The following is a 16001-nucleotide window of genomic DNA, read 5'->3' as shown; positions in this document are numbered from 1 at the left end:
AACCTTTAAAGCAGTGTTTCCCAACTCAGTTCTAGGGGACCCCCCCAGACAGTCCACATTTTTGCTCCCTCCCAGCTCCCTCCCAGCAGCGAGCTGGGAAGAAGCAAAACCGTGGACCATCTGGGGTGGAAAACACCTCTTTAATGTGTCATTATTTATACAGAAGCATGGGTGTTTGACCCAGCTATCACAACCAGGGTCAGACAACTATTCATACCATTCACACCATTCATAGTTTAAAATGAGCAGAAAAGTATATAATTCCTCCATATAATGTTTTTTTTTACAGAAAATAACCCAGAACCCAAAATCCAGTGTACCATAATCCCAGAGACTTTCTAATAGTCGGAAACCATGTGATTCCCATTTGATCAGAAAAAGTGATTGACGAAGAGTCTGAAACCCTGGGCTTGAAGGTTGTGTTCAAAGTTTCCAACAGGTACATTTATAGTATTATGCAATGGAACAGAAAGGAGGAATTAAGACCCACTGCTAATCTACAGGGGTACATTCTTCTATTCTTGCTGTTCAGCATAATCGGCAGGAATCAAATGGTTTTCATCTCTTTGGTGTTGCTGTCTTTAAAAAAAAAAGTCTGTAGCTTAGCGTGCTAACTATATTAGCAACTTGTGTATTCCCTGTGGTGACTTATCGATCCATTCCTCCGCTCACCACTTAAGTGCATCTTGCATCTCTTCTCCATCACAGAAAGGCTGAGTTACCAGGAGCAGATGCTCAGGTTTATAAATATTATGGCATAATCAAGCACACATGACAAATACAGAAACCATACTTGTGGATCAGGTCCTAACCAACCAGGGTGTTCAGCATGACACATAACAGTTGTACATACACAGAAGAACAAACGGTAAACACAAACCCGGGCTTCCGATCAGATGGAGATCTGGACTGGGACCTCGACTCTGCATGGGGGCTTCTCTGGGTCCTTCTGCTCCTGGTGTCCACAAATTGGCCAGTCCTGAGCAAACACACACAATTGTACACATTAATTATACCAGTGTAACGTGTAATGAAAAACCAATTTGTACAGTTAATTAAAAACGCTATAATTAGAAGAGACAGATTCTAGGTTACAGGGACTATTTATAAGGTCACCTAATAAAAGAAAAATATATATATAACTATACCTAACCCATGATTATGTGAGTAACAATGTAATGCACAACAAATGCATTCTCCTTCATCGGATGTTGGTGTATATTCATAAACTCTAGTGAACAAATTCGTCCTCATGTGGTTGTCAAACTAATGGACTACTGATGACCCTCTCTAATGGGTGGGTTGTATGACACTTTCTGTCTCATTGAATTTCCTTGGCATGCAGCAAACGGGACAATGACAAGCATAATGTCTACAGGGAGAAGTCTGATTCTGTGAGACAGTAGTCCACCAAGAAACCATAAAGAAACCTAACACTCAAAATCCCAGGGTGCCGTTCAGTAAATGATGTGACATTTTACATTCTTTTATCCACTTGTACTGTAATATGTCCCCTGTTATCCGACTAAACTACAGCTTCAATTATGTTTCCAGGTCAAACGTCACGCAGAGAAGCACTATTCTTATGGTTCCAGGGCAAAATAATAAAACCAGATTAAATAACAGACATAACTAATTGCAGCCAGAGCTCAAGATTTCTTTGCTTGGAGCCTTTAACTGGAGCTGGGGAACATCAAGTCATTTAAAGCCACAGTAACTGTGTAAGAAGTAATAAAGCTCACAGAAAAGGTTCAGGCTTCTCCTGCCCTGAGTTGCAAGATGTACTGAATCCATCTATTTTAGAGGCCTTGAAAGGTAACTTTTCAAAAACGTCACGACAAACGGTTGGAGAATGTTTTCATAGAAAGCGCTGACGGAGGCATTCCGGCAGAGCGAGGGTGAGGGGTAAGATAGGGCAGGAACAGTCTGGACATTTTGCTGAATTCTGGATGCTGTTTAGCCGAAGTATAATTTAAGCTCGAGTTTGTAAATGTGAAACGTCCTTCAAACGTCTTGTCCAAATGTTTGCGTGTCTGCAGGGGGAACAGGTGTCGTAAGTGTGCCACGTTATGTCCGGCGTGTGATTCAGCGCAGCACTGCTGTTCAACCAGCCGGAATTCTAAGCATCTCCAAAACCTCGGAGCGGAACATCTTCCGTTTGTTGTCCAAACACAACAGAAAGAGGTTCCAAGTGGGGATATTCGTGTGGGAAGGGGAAGGAGGATTTTTTATCAAACTCTTTCTCATAATGATTTTCCCCTCATTATCCAAACTCAGCAGAACTGACTGTTCAGCTCAACGGTGTAGGCTGAAATAAAAACCCATCAGTGAATTAAGAGTACCATGGTAGGAGCAGGACTCATACCGTGGACAGGCATGGGGAGACCTGGAGCGGGAGCGTGAGTAGGGAGATCGGGAGGGGGTGCGACGTCGAGGTACGTGGGAAGCAGAGCTGGAGCGTGACCGAGACCGGGATCCAGACTGGGAGGCAGATCTCGGATGGGCCTTGGAAGGTGAGACAGAGCTCCGCGATGGGGAGCTGGTTGGAGAACACGAGGGCGAACCATCGAACTGCAGCCCCAGGTGAGAGTCCTCCCATGGGTAGAAGAGCCGCTCGCCTTCCTCCTCACTGTCCTCCAGGACCCCTTCCAGGGGAAGACCCACAATCATACCCCCTGCTGTTTGGCAGTAATGGTCCTCTGCCACCTTGGCTTCCTCGCTGAACATGGCTTGTTTTGGGTGACCAAAGTGCTTGTTGAGCTCCGCCCTGATTTCTATATCCTCCAATGGTTTCCAGCCGCCCGCGGCAGGCCTGGCACGAGGGGGCTGCTCGAGCTTCCCAGCCTCCCTGTTGAGCACCGGGGATCGCACAACAGAGGACGCCATTTGCAGATGTCCCTCCAGGGAAGGGGTGGCAGAAAGCAGAGCCACCGAGGTGCCGCACCCCCAGTGCCGGCTGTCCAGTGTCCCTGGGCAGGGGCCAAGGCCCCGCTTGGCGCCGGTGAACTGGCAGTAGTCGTGGTCGCTGAAGACACGTGGCGCAGTCCGCTTGCCTCTGCGCTCCTCTTGACCCGGTGGAACCGGGGCTGACACCCTGCTGAGCTGGGCGAACAGTTCTGTATGCTCACGGTCCTTCCGGGCCGGGCCCACGGCCAGGAAACAGGGAGCTGGCCCACCGCAGTGAGCCCCCGTGCCCACCAAGGCGGAGGACCCACATGACGACAGCTTAGTCTTGATGGAAGCCTTGAATGGATTCTCCTGGCTAGCTTTGTGAGGAGGCGTCGTGGGCGGTGTTAGACCTGGAGGATGACAAGAATGGAAATGAATTCAAAATACCCCTCTGGATTTGGAATGTCAACAAAAGCTTGACTACAGACATATTCTGTTCACTTCTTCCTAATGATGATAATTAAATGCTTAATGTGACAGTGTCAAATAAAAGGTGCAAAACAGCCACGGCTAAACAGCTAAAAAGCTTCCAAAGTTTTCCCGAAACCCAGAGCTGCAAACAAACAAACAAACAAGCTGACATCCTTGGCCTAGTGGTATAATTACAAAAGCCAGATCCTCCAGAAATGTTACATTGACTCCTCTGGATTCCGGCCAGCAGCCATGGGCAGAGAAAAGCTTTTCCATTGCAGTCCGGTGGTTATTAAAACACGGATCTATCACTAAGCGGTGGGTGGGGGGCAGCTCTGCTTGGGGACAGATGGTTGTTACCCAGGAGGACCCGACTCCGAGTCTGCTCACGCCATCGTTAATACCACTACACTCGCTCTATCTTTTGTCACGTCAGGAGGCAGAGAGGGGCTGCCTCACCCGTCCAGTATACAAGCACATGCACTGCGGTGCATGAGAAACCCAGCTAGGCTCATGCTCACCACTAAAACTGCATTTGTAGAGCGCGTCCACGTCCTGATACGCTGGTTCGATGCATTTCCTGCCCCACATTACTGTTAAGTTTGACTCTGTAGCTGGCTGGCCCATCAGATAATGTGCTCTAAAGCCTCCCTTCCTTTCTGACCAGTGTGGGTGTTTGCTTTACTTGTATAACAGAATCCTATAGCTAAAGCATCAATATCCAACCAAAAACCCTTCCAACTGCTTATCCTGGTCGGGGCATGTGCACATTGATGTCACACATTAAAATCTGATTTTACAACAAAAAGCAATTTTTTTTTCTATAAGGATAATAGTCCATCAAATCCGGCATAATATAACTGTCAATATAACAAACGCTAAGGAAATGTTTAATTAAGCTGATATTCGACCCATATATTCTGCTGGAAAATTCCATTTACGTTTGGACGGGACGTTAAAAGTTCATATACTCCGCTTGCCCCAGCAAGCCTTCAACCAATTTTACAATTAAAGCAAGTTAATCTTAAATGAAACAGATTTCCAGTGGAAAACCTACACAGGTTCCCTCAGGGCACATTAACTCAGAAGCGAACTGAACACTCCTTTCATGTAAGGTTTCAAGCGAGCGCCTGACGGTACCGGACAACCTAATCTAGCAGTTGAAAGGCTTGATCTCCATTGGTTTTCGTCTGAAATGACTTTTTTTTTGAAGCATGTAATCCTATAACCCTTAAATCAGTCAGAGTGACAGGGTATACCCTTTTTAACTATGGATAAATCAAAGACATACAGAGGATTTAACATGACTGCTGTGACTGCCATACTAGGTAATTGTATTTAGGCCTGTCCTTCTGAAAAGAGCACACCTTTGACTATAGATCAGAGAAAAAGATGTAATTAATGTCAAATACCTGAATACAACTGCCCATCTCTATATATTGCACACAGACACAACCCAAAGCATTTGCAAAAAGCTTGACTGCCAAAATATACAAGACGTAGACTAGTTACAGTATAAGTCTTGTGCTACCACAAGTCTCAATAGTTGTACAGATATATTAGACCTTGAACATATTGAACATCCACTGTCTCGTGTTTTAGGAATCACAAAGTGGTTTGTAAAAGCAGAAACCTAAGAATACATCAGAATAGTATGAAGATGATTAGCACCACAAAGGACTGTGGGTAAAAAGGATAAACATGTTCTTAACGATGAAAAAGCAGGTATACCTAGTACCGTGATCTTTTAGTCTAAGGCTTAAATTACGATTAGTTTTCTCTTTTAATTACTTAAAATTGGACCAACATCATTAATGACCTTTATTTTCAAGACAGATTATTTAGATGATATCTGCACACCAATTAATGGAAAAAAAACAATTAAACTAATAATAATGCATCATTGTATTGCTGCGATCTATCAGGTAAATAAGTGTTTCGGTCAAAGTGCAAGGGGATCAAGGAGGGACAGTGTATGAAGCCAAAGATTAAGCCCTCATTTGGAAGTCAGCATTTCCCATAAAAAGGAAACTGGACTGTGTGATCAATATGGAGGCTCATGAAAACACATTGTAGGCTCCTTCACCTTGGACCCTGGGCTTTTTATACCCCTTTCAGGGAAAAGCAGCATCACCATCTCAGCCTTTCAGCATACTCTGTCCTAGAAAACTGATTTCTCATTTTCCGACAGCAGGTTGATTTATTCCCCATGGTTTTCTGGGCCAGAATACATATTCCATCGATCCCTTTCTATGGACAATCAATGTGACCACATGCTGGTATCGATAGGATTATTGAACACAGGGTCTTCTTACCTGGGGTACCAGACAGCTCCACACTCAATGTGCGGTCAATGGTTTTGTTCTCAAACGGTGATTCTTTGTGGTCGCTGAAACATAAATCCAACATCATTGACTCCTGACTTAGGGGTTAGGGTCTAGAACTCACTTTTAAATGGTTGTACGTGGAATAAGACAACAGGAAAGGCTTTGAATTTTCTTTTTAAAAATTCTCTCACTTACTTTGGAGACTCAGGGGTCAAAGGAAGTGGCAGGGTGGTTGGTTTGGCTGCAGAATACAAAGGAGTATGGGAAATTATTGGGTAATTATCATTTAACTAGATCACAGAAAGTCAGAGTTCAGCAGCACACGCGTTCCTCTAAAGCCTTCAACCGCACACATCAGTAACTCAAAGAATCTCATATCTTTTCATCCCTACAACTCACCGTGGGATGGAAAGTAATGCTAAATACTTTTTGAGAATTCTGATGCCTAATCTCTGTAATCAACAGCATGTCCGAAAGAAGAAAATACTTTTTAAAAATGATGCAAAAAATAAACAGTAGGGATATGATGAGCTAAACCTTCGTTGAATCCAACAAGGGGAGAGAACTTTCAAATGGTTGGAACGAAAGTGGACAAAAGAAAAATCAAGGCGGCCTGTGCAGATGCCTGAGGATCTACAGTAATTATCCGGTGAGAGAATAAAGGCCTAAGTGACTGAGTAGGATTAACCTGCATCTTAAACACACACGTTCACCTTGAAATCGGTTGATGCCTAAACGCCCCGGAATATATCGGATACTGCTTCTGTCCTGCTCATTTCCTCTGTATCTCATCGCATCTGTCCCACTGTGTTCATGTACCTTACCGGTGCTCTCTAAATGAGTAAATTAGTGAAGGGGTTAGCATGGAGCAGTGCGCGGAAGCAGATAAAGGCAGCACGAGGATGGAAACAGAGCAGCGGCACGGTGGTGATTACCTAAAAGAGGGAGGGCCTGGTCGTCAGGGTGACTGCGGACTGCCTGCCTGTATGGGGGTGGGGCTTGTATGATGAAGTGGGCAGAGTCTCCCAATGGGAAACCAGAGTCTGGGAAGATGGGACTTGGGATCTCCAGTGAGTTTGGCATGTGGCTGTCAGGGGCGCCGTCGCGAAAGGCACAGTCGTCCTGCCCTACCCAGCCCCCTGACCGTGTCCAGTCATAATCCCCCCCATCCGTGCCCAGCTCTCCGGGGCACGGGAGCCCCATGGCTTCTTTCTCAGCCTGTCCGGGTCCTGGGTCGCTGCTTCTAGGCATGAGGAGCGTCACCAGCGCATGGGGGCGTGGGTTGGCATCGCCAAGGTGAGGGGCAGGCTCTCGCTCGGGTGCAATCGGCTGGTTAGATAAAGGGAATCCTCGCTCTTGTCTTTTCCAGATGGTCACTTTAACCCGGTCCGAGGTGTACTTACCGCCCTCAGCCCCAAGAGGGCGCTCACTAACCGGCAGACCACCCACTTTGCTGGCAAAACCCATCTCCCTAGGGCGGAGGGAATATGAATGCAAGCAGCTAATAAACTTGGCAGCTGCATGGGCTGCGTGCTGCCCTGGAGGCCGGCTGCGTCCTTTTTTGAGGTGACCACTACTGCTTCTATAGGGTGGGACTGTAAAAGCGGAGGGTCTCGGCCCCCCAGTGCATGTCCGGCTCCGCCCCCCAGGCCCCTCGTCAGCCATGGCGCTCTCACCAGCAGCCCCGCCCTCACCTTGCTGGTGATGCTGCTGCTGATTCTGAGGTTGGTGCTGATGCTGCTGCTGCTGCTGCTGCTGCTGCTGCTGTTGTTGTTGCTGCTGGGATGAGGATGAGGTTGAAGATGAGGAGGATGAGGATTTCTTCTTGGATGAAGAGGAAGAGGATGAAATAGAGGAGCTGGAGGACGATGAAGGCGAGGGTGAGGACGAGGGGGCGCCGGCGGCCTTGGCCCTGTCACTCTTCTGCGCTTTGGTCTGGAGGGCGTCGTCGCTGGAGGTGAGGTACTTGAGCAGCTCGGCACAGGGGCGGCGCACGGGGGGTCCCTTCGGCCTACCGTTCGGCAGGCTCTCCACCTGCGGAGAACCACGGAAACGCTCAGCCCATCATAATCGGGGATACGCGACTACAAACGCCACCATCCACAGCAAGTAGAGGGCTCCGGGAAACTTCTGAAAAATAATGGAAACACTTCAAAGCTACATTTACCGCCTTTCATATTCATGATTTTTCACAGGGGTCTCAGTTACAGACAAGGAAGCACAAAACCTCAGGCGACACGTTGAAAGTGCCACAATACAGTTTTTCCCAAACAATCAAAACGGCATCAATGATCCACTTTTTCAGACTAAGTCAAAAATCTGAAGTTTTGAGGAGGGAACTTATTAACACCTGAAGGTAGCGATTGCAGCTCTCTAATGGAAAAGCGTGATTCTCTAATGCTTCTCCATTATTAAACATTACAGAGGAGGTCAGTAATTACAGGAAATTGATTCAGTTAAAATATAATAACGATTTGCAGACGTCAACATTATTGCATAGGAGGAGGCGGTTTTATAACATGGCGAGATTTCTCAGTACCAACACTGACAGAAGTGGGAGGGAAGGAAGTGAAGATGGACGTGAGCATGTGGCACCGTGAGAGCGCCCCCCACTGGCATGTCTGCGGATGGTAGCTACCTTGCTGACAGCAGATGATGGCCTGATCCGGTGGGCGCTGGCCGTACCGTGCTGTGTACCATTGGCCGGGTACTGACCGTAGCTGAGCTGCGAGTTTGCCGGAGCCAGAAGGAGCTTCTTCAGCTATGGACAGGAGACAGAAGCATCGGGCGTGTCTTTAACACATTATCGAGACAGAAGTTCATTACACCTGTCGTTCAGAAAAGTTCTACAAATCAGAGAAGCTCCTATCTTTCTGGGTTCATGGAAATAGCCAAAGAGCCGGCCAGGCTGGGGGAGATGGAAGACGAGATGTCTCAGAAGAGTGGAACCGGGAATGAGTCATGCTACACCCTCAACTTTAAAACTCAACTGCAATGCTTTGCCTACATGTAAGAACATACAGATGCCAGAATTAGGCTGATCCAGGACCTGAACCTATCAGCACACTGTGTTCATTACAGTGTACATCCTGCATACAATTCTCATGCTATATCTGCATACTAAGTAAATGTTTATCCTCTCTCTCCACTGGTAATTGAGAGAACATGGGGTTGTTTCTTTGAAAATGACCATTACAGCACCTTGCCAGAATCATCAAATATAGTTTGCAAACTCCCCACCAGAACGGCAGAACATAATTACCCAATTTATTTAATGAGCTGTTTGATTGAATAACAGTATCTCACTACTGCTACTAAAAACACTTAAAGATTTAAACAGACCTATAATACTGTTGAATTACGGCCCTATAGGACACTGTTAAGCCCCCTGATCTCGCACATATTCAATTACGAATGAAATTAATCTGCAGACCCCTAGAACCTCACGATAAATCAGCTGCCCTTTAAAAGCTATATAGACGGAGGGGTGCGCTGTGTTCCGAGCATTAAGATGCACCTCATGAGCACAGGTGCTGTACACTGCTTAATAAACTAAAATTGTCAGAAGGCCCATTAATAAACATCACTGATGGTAAACCTCCATTCCACCTAGTTACGCCATTAGCTGGCTCTGGGATGGCTGACAGCGGGGGGGGGGGGTCTTACCAGGGAGGGCTCCTCAGCCTCTGAGGCGGGGGGAGACTCGTCAGGGGCGGAGCGGCAGCACTGTGCGCCGGTGCTCTCCCCATCCCCAGCAGGCTCGTCGTCCCCGTCCCCGTCCCCGTCGGCGAGAGCCTCGAATGACAGCAACCCATCCTCGTCCACCGGGATGCTGTCCAAGGTCTCCGTGAGCACGGCCAACAGAGTGGCCTCGTTTTCCTCATCTATCTTCTGAAAATGAAGAAGCCAAAGCTTTTTACAACCACTATTAAAGGAAAACCAACCCAAAAAACAAAAAGAAGAAGAAGTTAGCTCTCTCCTTAACCGCATGGTGTCGAGACAAACATCTCTCCTCCCCAAATAAACCATGACCAAATCAGACACACAGTGAGAGCCCAGGGGGAAAAATACAGGAAAAATCCAGATAATGAAGTAGAAATTGACGACTCTCCCCACAAATACCAACACGCCAGAATAATCACCATGGTAACTAGACACTTGAAAGATGCTTGAAGAGACTAACGGCGAATAAGAGTGGCTTCAAGAGAGACTGAGTAGCAGGAGCTGGGATGCGTATAATACACTCATTCTGAAGGGTGTTTTGGATCATGAAGGCGGCAGCTGATCTCTGGGACGCCCCACCACACCTTTACCGTGTGGCCTCCGTCGGAATCACTTACACACTGAAAGCACTTGCGGCTTTACCTGTAATCCTTTAGCATGGTTGGTCGTCCTTTGCTAAAGCAATTTGAATGATGCATGTTTATATAGAGCAGAGGGGCAACAGCACTCTCTGGACTTACTTTGCAGGTCGCCCAAGGTGTCACATGGGCTGGGCTGCCTGCAGACCGGACTTACATTTGCGGCACTCTCTTACTACACAGCTTTAGCTGATAACGGTCATGCCTGAATCCAAGGCCCCTCAGTGGAGCCCCCTATAGGTGTCCAGTATATTATTCCCCACAATGACACACCATTATAGGTAAAACTAGCTTTCTATATGATCGAGCAAAAGTTCACCCAGGTTCTGAGTTATTTTTGCTATAAATGAGTGGGAATAACAGTGAGAAAATGGGAACTGGGCACTATGACATGTTGGACACCCTTCACTTTGATCATACGACATCATTAATGCACAGATGATTAGCCTCTTTCCAAGGATGCAGAAATACCAACTCGAGCTGCCTCGAGCTGAGTCATGCTGGTAGCCCTCTACGACTGTCTCCTGTTAATTAGCACAGTGTTACAGTGCTACTGAACGCCGTCTTCACATTCCAGACCTTATAAAGACACTCATTTCTTGAGGATCACTTTAGATAGTGATCCAAGTCTAATCACTCGGACTTATATGCTTTTTTTTTTAGGTTTAAGGGGTTTTAATAAATAGGTTAGCTGCCTTCTCCCTCTTCCCAAGTTCAACACAGAGGAAGTGACATCTTTACTGCAAGCGATGAGGCTCTGAGATGCTTCCTGGCTGTACGGGCCTGCCCTTGACACTCAGCAGAGGACCACCATCTCCCACATGCCAACGTGGCATGGCCGTGACCGCACCCACGTGGTGGGAGGGGCACTTCCTCAGAATAGCCTCACTTAACCTTAGTGCAAAACCACCAAGTCCCAGAATCCTCTTCTGTGGCATTGCAAAGATCAAGCAAAGGCCGCTGCAAAATACCCAGCAAGTAAGGCAAGCGTTATCAACTGTGGTAACTCGTAGCCACAAAGAGGAATAAATAAAGAGAATTATCTCATCTTTCCTATTGTCCTTCAGCCTTCAAACCAAGCATCACTTAACAGACTTTACTGAATTAGCGCAAGCTTAGCAATCGAATCTAACTGTGGTGCCTGAACACATCACTCACGTTCGGTTTAGTGAGGGCCGCCAATCCTGTGGGTGTTTTTTGTTTTTTATTCTCAAAATGGTTCAATTAATCAATGAATCAGACATTAAAGGAAGCGACACGCTTTGAAAATGGAGAGTACCTCACTACCGTTATCCATGCTGCAAATAACGGGGCCGTGTTTTTTTTTTACATCAATGTGCTTTACGTCAATGTCCGGTCTTTTAAGTCAACCACTCCAACAGAACTGTCCTACTCTAGAACCAAACATTTAACATACAAGAAGAAGTTTGAAGAATTAAATAAGCAAATAATTCCACCACAGCAGAACATTTACATTGACGTTTTTATATATACGTTGTCCTAAACAAACAGAGGGCTGCTCTGATAACAACTGATCAGAAAAGTTCACCGTTACTCTATTGACCCATTATAATCTAGTTATAACTGGGGTGCTGAACATTCATTTTAACTAAATTGGAAGTATCTTTAATTCTGTATGGGCGTGGTCACATGTTCATGCTGTCATTCAAGCCCTCTAGGTTTCGAAAATGAGTAATACCGTTCTCTTCATTCATTAACCCTGCCCCACATTTCATAGTTGTAACAAGGGCACGTGGGTTTCGCTGCGGCACTATGCTGCTGCACAGACCCAACAGATGGACGTGACTTCAGGAAAGACGGATCACATATGATCGACCCACCGCTTGCCAATCTGCTGGCATATAAAACCGAACCAGCAATTAAAGCCTGTTTCTTTGAAGGGTATTTGCAACTAAATCTGCTCCTTAAAAGGAAACAAATGCATACCCAATAGCAAGATGCATTAGGAGCAAAGATACAAATCCCCCAAATTCCAGATCTCCGCACAAGGGATGAGTAAAAAAGCCTATTAAAAAGATGAAAATGGTAAGAATGGTAAGCGTGCCATGATCTGACGGGACGTCAGGTGAACGTTCCCACACATTTTTGTCTACCTGCTGCTCTGTGGTTCGGCTCAAACGCACATGATCCAGACAATGCATCGTTCAAATACCTTGTCAGAAATGTCAGGAGCACCTGTTTGTGTATATTAAAGACTTAAGATCGATTGCCGGTTTGAAAAATGTGTCATTTTACTTAGTGACGCAGTTGTAACCCTCCTGGCACTCTTGAAAATCTAACCAGACTAGAGAACATGACTGATCCACGGGTAATTAACTTAGCCCAGGCAGTTAGGGCAAATGAGAAGTCCAATTATAGCAACAGACAGTGTTTCCCCAAGTAATGAAAAAATATATCCATCAAATCACATGTAAGGTGCTCCACGTGGTATGTGTTGCCCTTTTGGTGAATTCCTCATAACATTATCTGAGCCCAAATACCACCGATATTCTCAACTCCTTCCAGCCAACTGAGACTTGGACACAAGTCCTTTGTCTAAGCAAGTCATCTGCAGTTTGGGAAGCACAGGGAACCCAACCTCAGAGCCCTAAGTACAGTGACATTCTCGAAGGACAGAGAGAGCATGGGACACCCAGACACGCAAGTCCCCTTCAGTGCCAACCCTTCTGGTCACCGACGCTGCTCCGCCAGCATAACTTCACCACACTGTATACCACAACGGCACTTATCATAGAGAGGTTCTCTTGTCACAGGTTCCAGGTTCCCGGCATTGTGCAAACAAGGCTAAATGGCTGTTTGAGTGCAATGAAAACATCTCCGCAGACTGTTGTCTGCAGGCCCATCAGACCACACATAGATAAACATTTAAATGTAAATACAGCTAGCATCAAATACCAGGTGAAATACAGACACTGCCCTGGTGTTTGCCAGACACTCCTAAAACTCCATAATCCATATAGGGAACATATAACCTAAAATCAGTCGAGACCACACATAAATAAAACAAACATTGCAAACTCTTAATTGACGGAAGTGAACATCTGATATCAGGAGAGCTCTATAGGGCTCAGCGGTCTAACCCACTTTCCTGTTATCGCTGGTTTTCAGATTTAGGAAGCGGTTAGTGAGGCATGCTTTACCACAGCTCCCTGCGACCAGGGATGAGAAAGCGTCCTGACTGGCAGTTTAATGTACCATCTTATCTTTCATTGTGGCCTAACTTGTAGACTGCCAGAACCCAGCAATGCTAAAGCCTGCTGGTGCCTCATTGTTCTACAAGTCCTGAATCTGATGGATTAGGCTGTCCGGTCCCCGCCAAACGGCGTTATGATCTGCCAGCATCTCAGAGGACTAGCAAATCCACATAAGCGCGAGGTGACGGTCACTACGCTAAGGTGGCATCTACACTGTCGCCCCCTGAAGGACTTCCTGGGCACAGCAATGGCTGGGAATCTGTGTGGCCAGGCCGCTTGGATGCTGAGGACTGAAGCTGGTCGGCGGGCCTGTCTGTGGCACGACACGCGTTCCAGCAAGTTCCGAGCAAACACTGAGACAGAAGGCCAAGCAACAGCGGGGGCCATGGGACGATCACGTCACCTTAGCGAGAGGCAACGGAGATCGCGGATGACTCAAGTCTGCTGAAGGGATTAGTCACAAAAAGCAGGCAAGGTAGAGGCTTCTGTTTCTAAACCGGCAAACTAATAAAGCTGAGATGAACAGCGTTGGGGTAATGTATCCTAATACTGCACAGTTTCCGGCGGAGCTTTTCAAGTATCTGCAAGACAGATGGCTGGGGCCTCTTTTAAAAGTAATTATAAAACATCTTTGATGACTCATCTTTTGACTCTTTGGTTCCCATTCCATATTACGGCTTTATCATGCCAGAAATGCCGGGAGGGGGAGGAATATGCAATGTTTCAAATGTGATTTCTGGGGAAAAAAAAATAAAAAAATCGTGAATTCTCCGGCAAACTCTTTTTAACTATTTTACTAATGTGGGAAAAGTACTGCAGGAAAAGGATGATTTAAAATGGCAAATATCTCTTAGCCCCAGTAGGCATCTCTCGGAAAGAACAAAATGCAGATGAAAGGCATTTTATTTCAGGGAACTGCAGTGCTGGCTTTCGTTTATTTGCTCGTATTATGTCACGTTCTGTCTGGATGAGCGTGCTTAGAAACGCTCCTGTTAGCGTTTTTGTTTGAGGACTCAGAAAATTAGCATCATCATTACTTTGAAATTGAAAGCATGGTACTACCTGTCTTGAGAGATCTTTATTTTAGCTATTTAGCATTATTTCTAGTGGCTTTTCAGACAGTGAGCTATCAGGGAAAGTAAAACAAGAAAAATGTAGCAAGAAACTTTGTAAAACGCACATGACGTCTACCGATCTATAAACAAAGTCTGTCTACTAATTAACAATTCAACTAATTCCCGACCAGCATTCATTTGACTTGCCATTCATTTGATAATCTAGAAGAAAATGTACTCAGTCCATCCAATTTCAATGACTGCTTTTTCTGTTACAACCAATGCGGTCCAGGGTCTACCCCAGAAGCTAAGGATTTTAGGTTGGGTGCACTGAGAAGCAAGAGCATAGGTTGTGTAGGGACCAAATCAGCCCGAACCCCCCGCCCCTAAACACACATAGAACTCCCGACATACTGCTAGAGACACGTCCCTACCATCCATAACCAAATTTACACCCATGCTCAGGAGACATATACAGAATCACACATACTTGGATGTTTATGTCAGCCTGAATCGAACATGCTAACATTGCACACAAGAGCTAGAACTGGACTATAAGGTGAGAACAAGGAACCGGTGCCGCCCACTGGACCTAGATTGCCCATTGGGATAACAGCCGTCTCAATGCAGACTAGCCAGCATCGACTCAAATAAGACACCACAATGGGTCATCAAAGTTAAAGCACATTTTCTTAATGGCTTGGTGGCCCAGAGAGCAGTGGTCAGAGAGCATGCCTTTTTGTTACCACAACAAGTGTCTCCACATCCTTAAATAACCCTCCCACGGGGGGAGACTTTCACATGGTATTGAATGGAGAACAACTGTTCTGTCCAAGACGGGGGGTCAATGGAAATTTTTCTTGTCAAATATAGTGACTATAATTGAAAGAAAAAAAAAACATGTGTTCTATGTATTGAGATTAATCACTACGCTAAATACTGAGTATCCCAAATGCAAACACCCGATCTACGTGTAATGACAATAAATACTGAAACAAAAAATCCATCCATACTATCTACAGGGTTGCAGGTAATAATAACAAACTGAAGGATAAACGTCCATGTATCCTTAAGTACATACAGTACACTCACTACGCTACAGCAGCTGTAAACGTGACTTGTAACTGGGAATTGTAACTATAGTGAATGCACGGATATTTTGTATAAACAGATTAATAGGTTAAGGGAAGGAACAGGTCCAGCAGGAAACGGCCGCAGGATCAGAACTGTCAGTTTGGTCTCTTTAAAAAAGGAAGCTATCAGAAGGTAAGCTTTTGGGCCAGGTTTGGGAAGGGCTGTCCTGAACAGCTCCTAAAGCAGATTACCCTGCTGCTAAGAATAGCCCAGGAGGACACGGTGGTACAGTTAGCCGTCCGGCACATCCACAGCTCTGGGGTTACTGCCTGCTTCAGCACCCATTCGACCCACAAATCTAAAGTAACCAGTCCTCCTTTAATGTTTGCTCATCAGGATCTGAGAAGACCACCCCACCACCGCTGCTAAAAGCAGTGCTACTGGAAGTGAACAGAGCAGCCCTAAAAATCACAGCTGCCTTAAGTTTGGTCCTCACTTCTGTGTGCACTTGCCAGGCGGTAATGGGAGACAGGAGAATTCAAAACCCAAAGGGAGATTACCGTGAGCTGGTGAAACGCATTGGGTAACCACCAATGAGATCGATCCAAG

The 16001-nt window shown here is 46.0% G+C and overlaps 1 protein-coding gene and 1 long non-coding RNA gene across 6 annotated transcripts in view; one reads left to right on the top strand and one right to left on the bottom strand.

The window, feature by feature from the left end:
- Positions 1-16001, bottom strand: part of LOC111853036 (peroxisome proliferator-activated receptor gamma coactivator 1-alpha) — a 179601-nt gene that overhangs the window by 6576 nt on the left and 157024 nt on the right. For 4 of the 5 annotated variants that reach the window (XM_023829494.2, XM_023829493.2, XM_023829495.2 and 1 more), the window contains exons 3-9: positions 9354-9578; positions 8326-8448; positions 7382-7721; positions 5883-5928; positions 5676-5749; positions 2366-3299; positions 881-979 (exon numbers count right to left, since the gene is read on the bottom strand). In XM_023829494.2, coding sequence (XP_023685262.2) covers positions 881-979; positions 2366-3299; positions 5676-5749; positions 5883-5928; positions 7382-7721; positions 8326-8448; positions 9354-9578 — 1841 coding nt within the window. The other variant, XM_023829496.2, reaches the window with a different exon arrangement.
- LOC140582856 (uncharacterized) overlaps positions 1-16001 on the top strand; it is a 56432-nt gene that overhangs the window by 37309 nt on the left and 3122 nt on the right. The window lies entirely within an intron of this gene.

Source organism: Paramormyrops kingsleyae, chromosome 25 (genome assembly GCF_048594095.1).
Source record: "Paramormyrops kingsleyae isolate MSU_618 chromosome 25, PKINGS_0.4, whole genome shotgun sequence".
Lineage (NCBI taxonomy): Eukaryota > Metazoa > Chordata > Actinopteri > Osteoglossiformes > Mormyridae > Paramormyrops > Paramormyrops kingsleyae.
The sequence above is the reverse complement of the archived record's forward strand: the minus strand, read 5'-3'. Positions and strand labels throughout refer to the sequence as shown.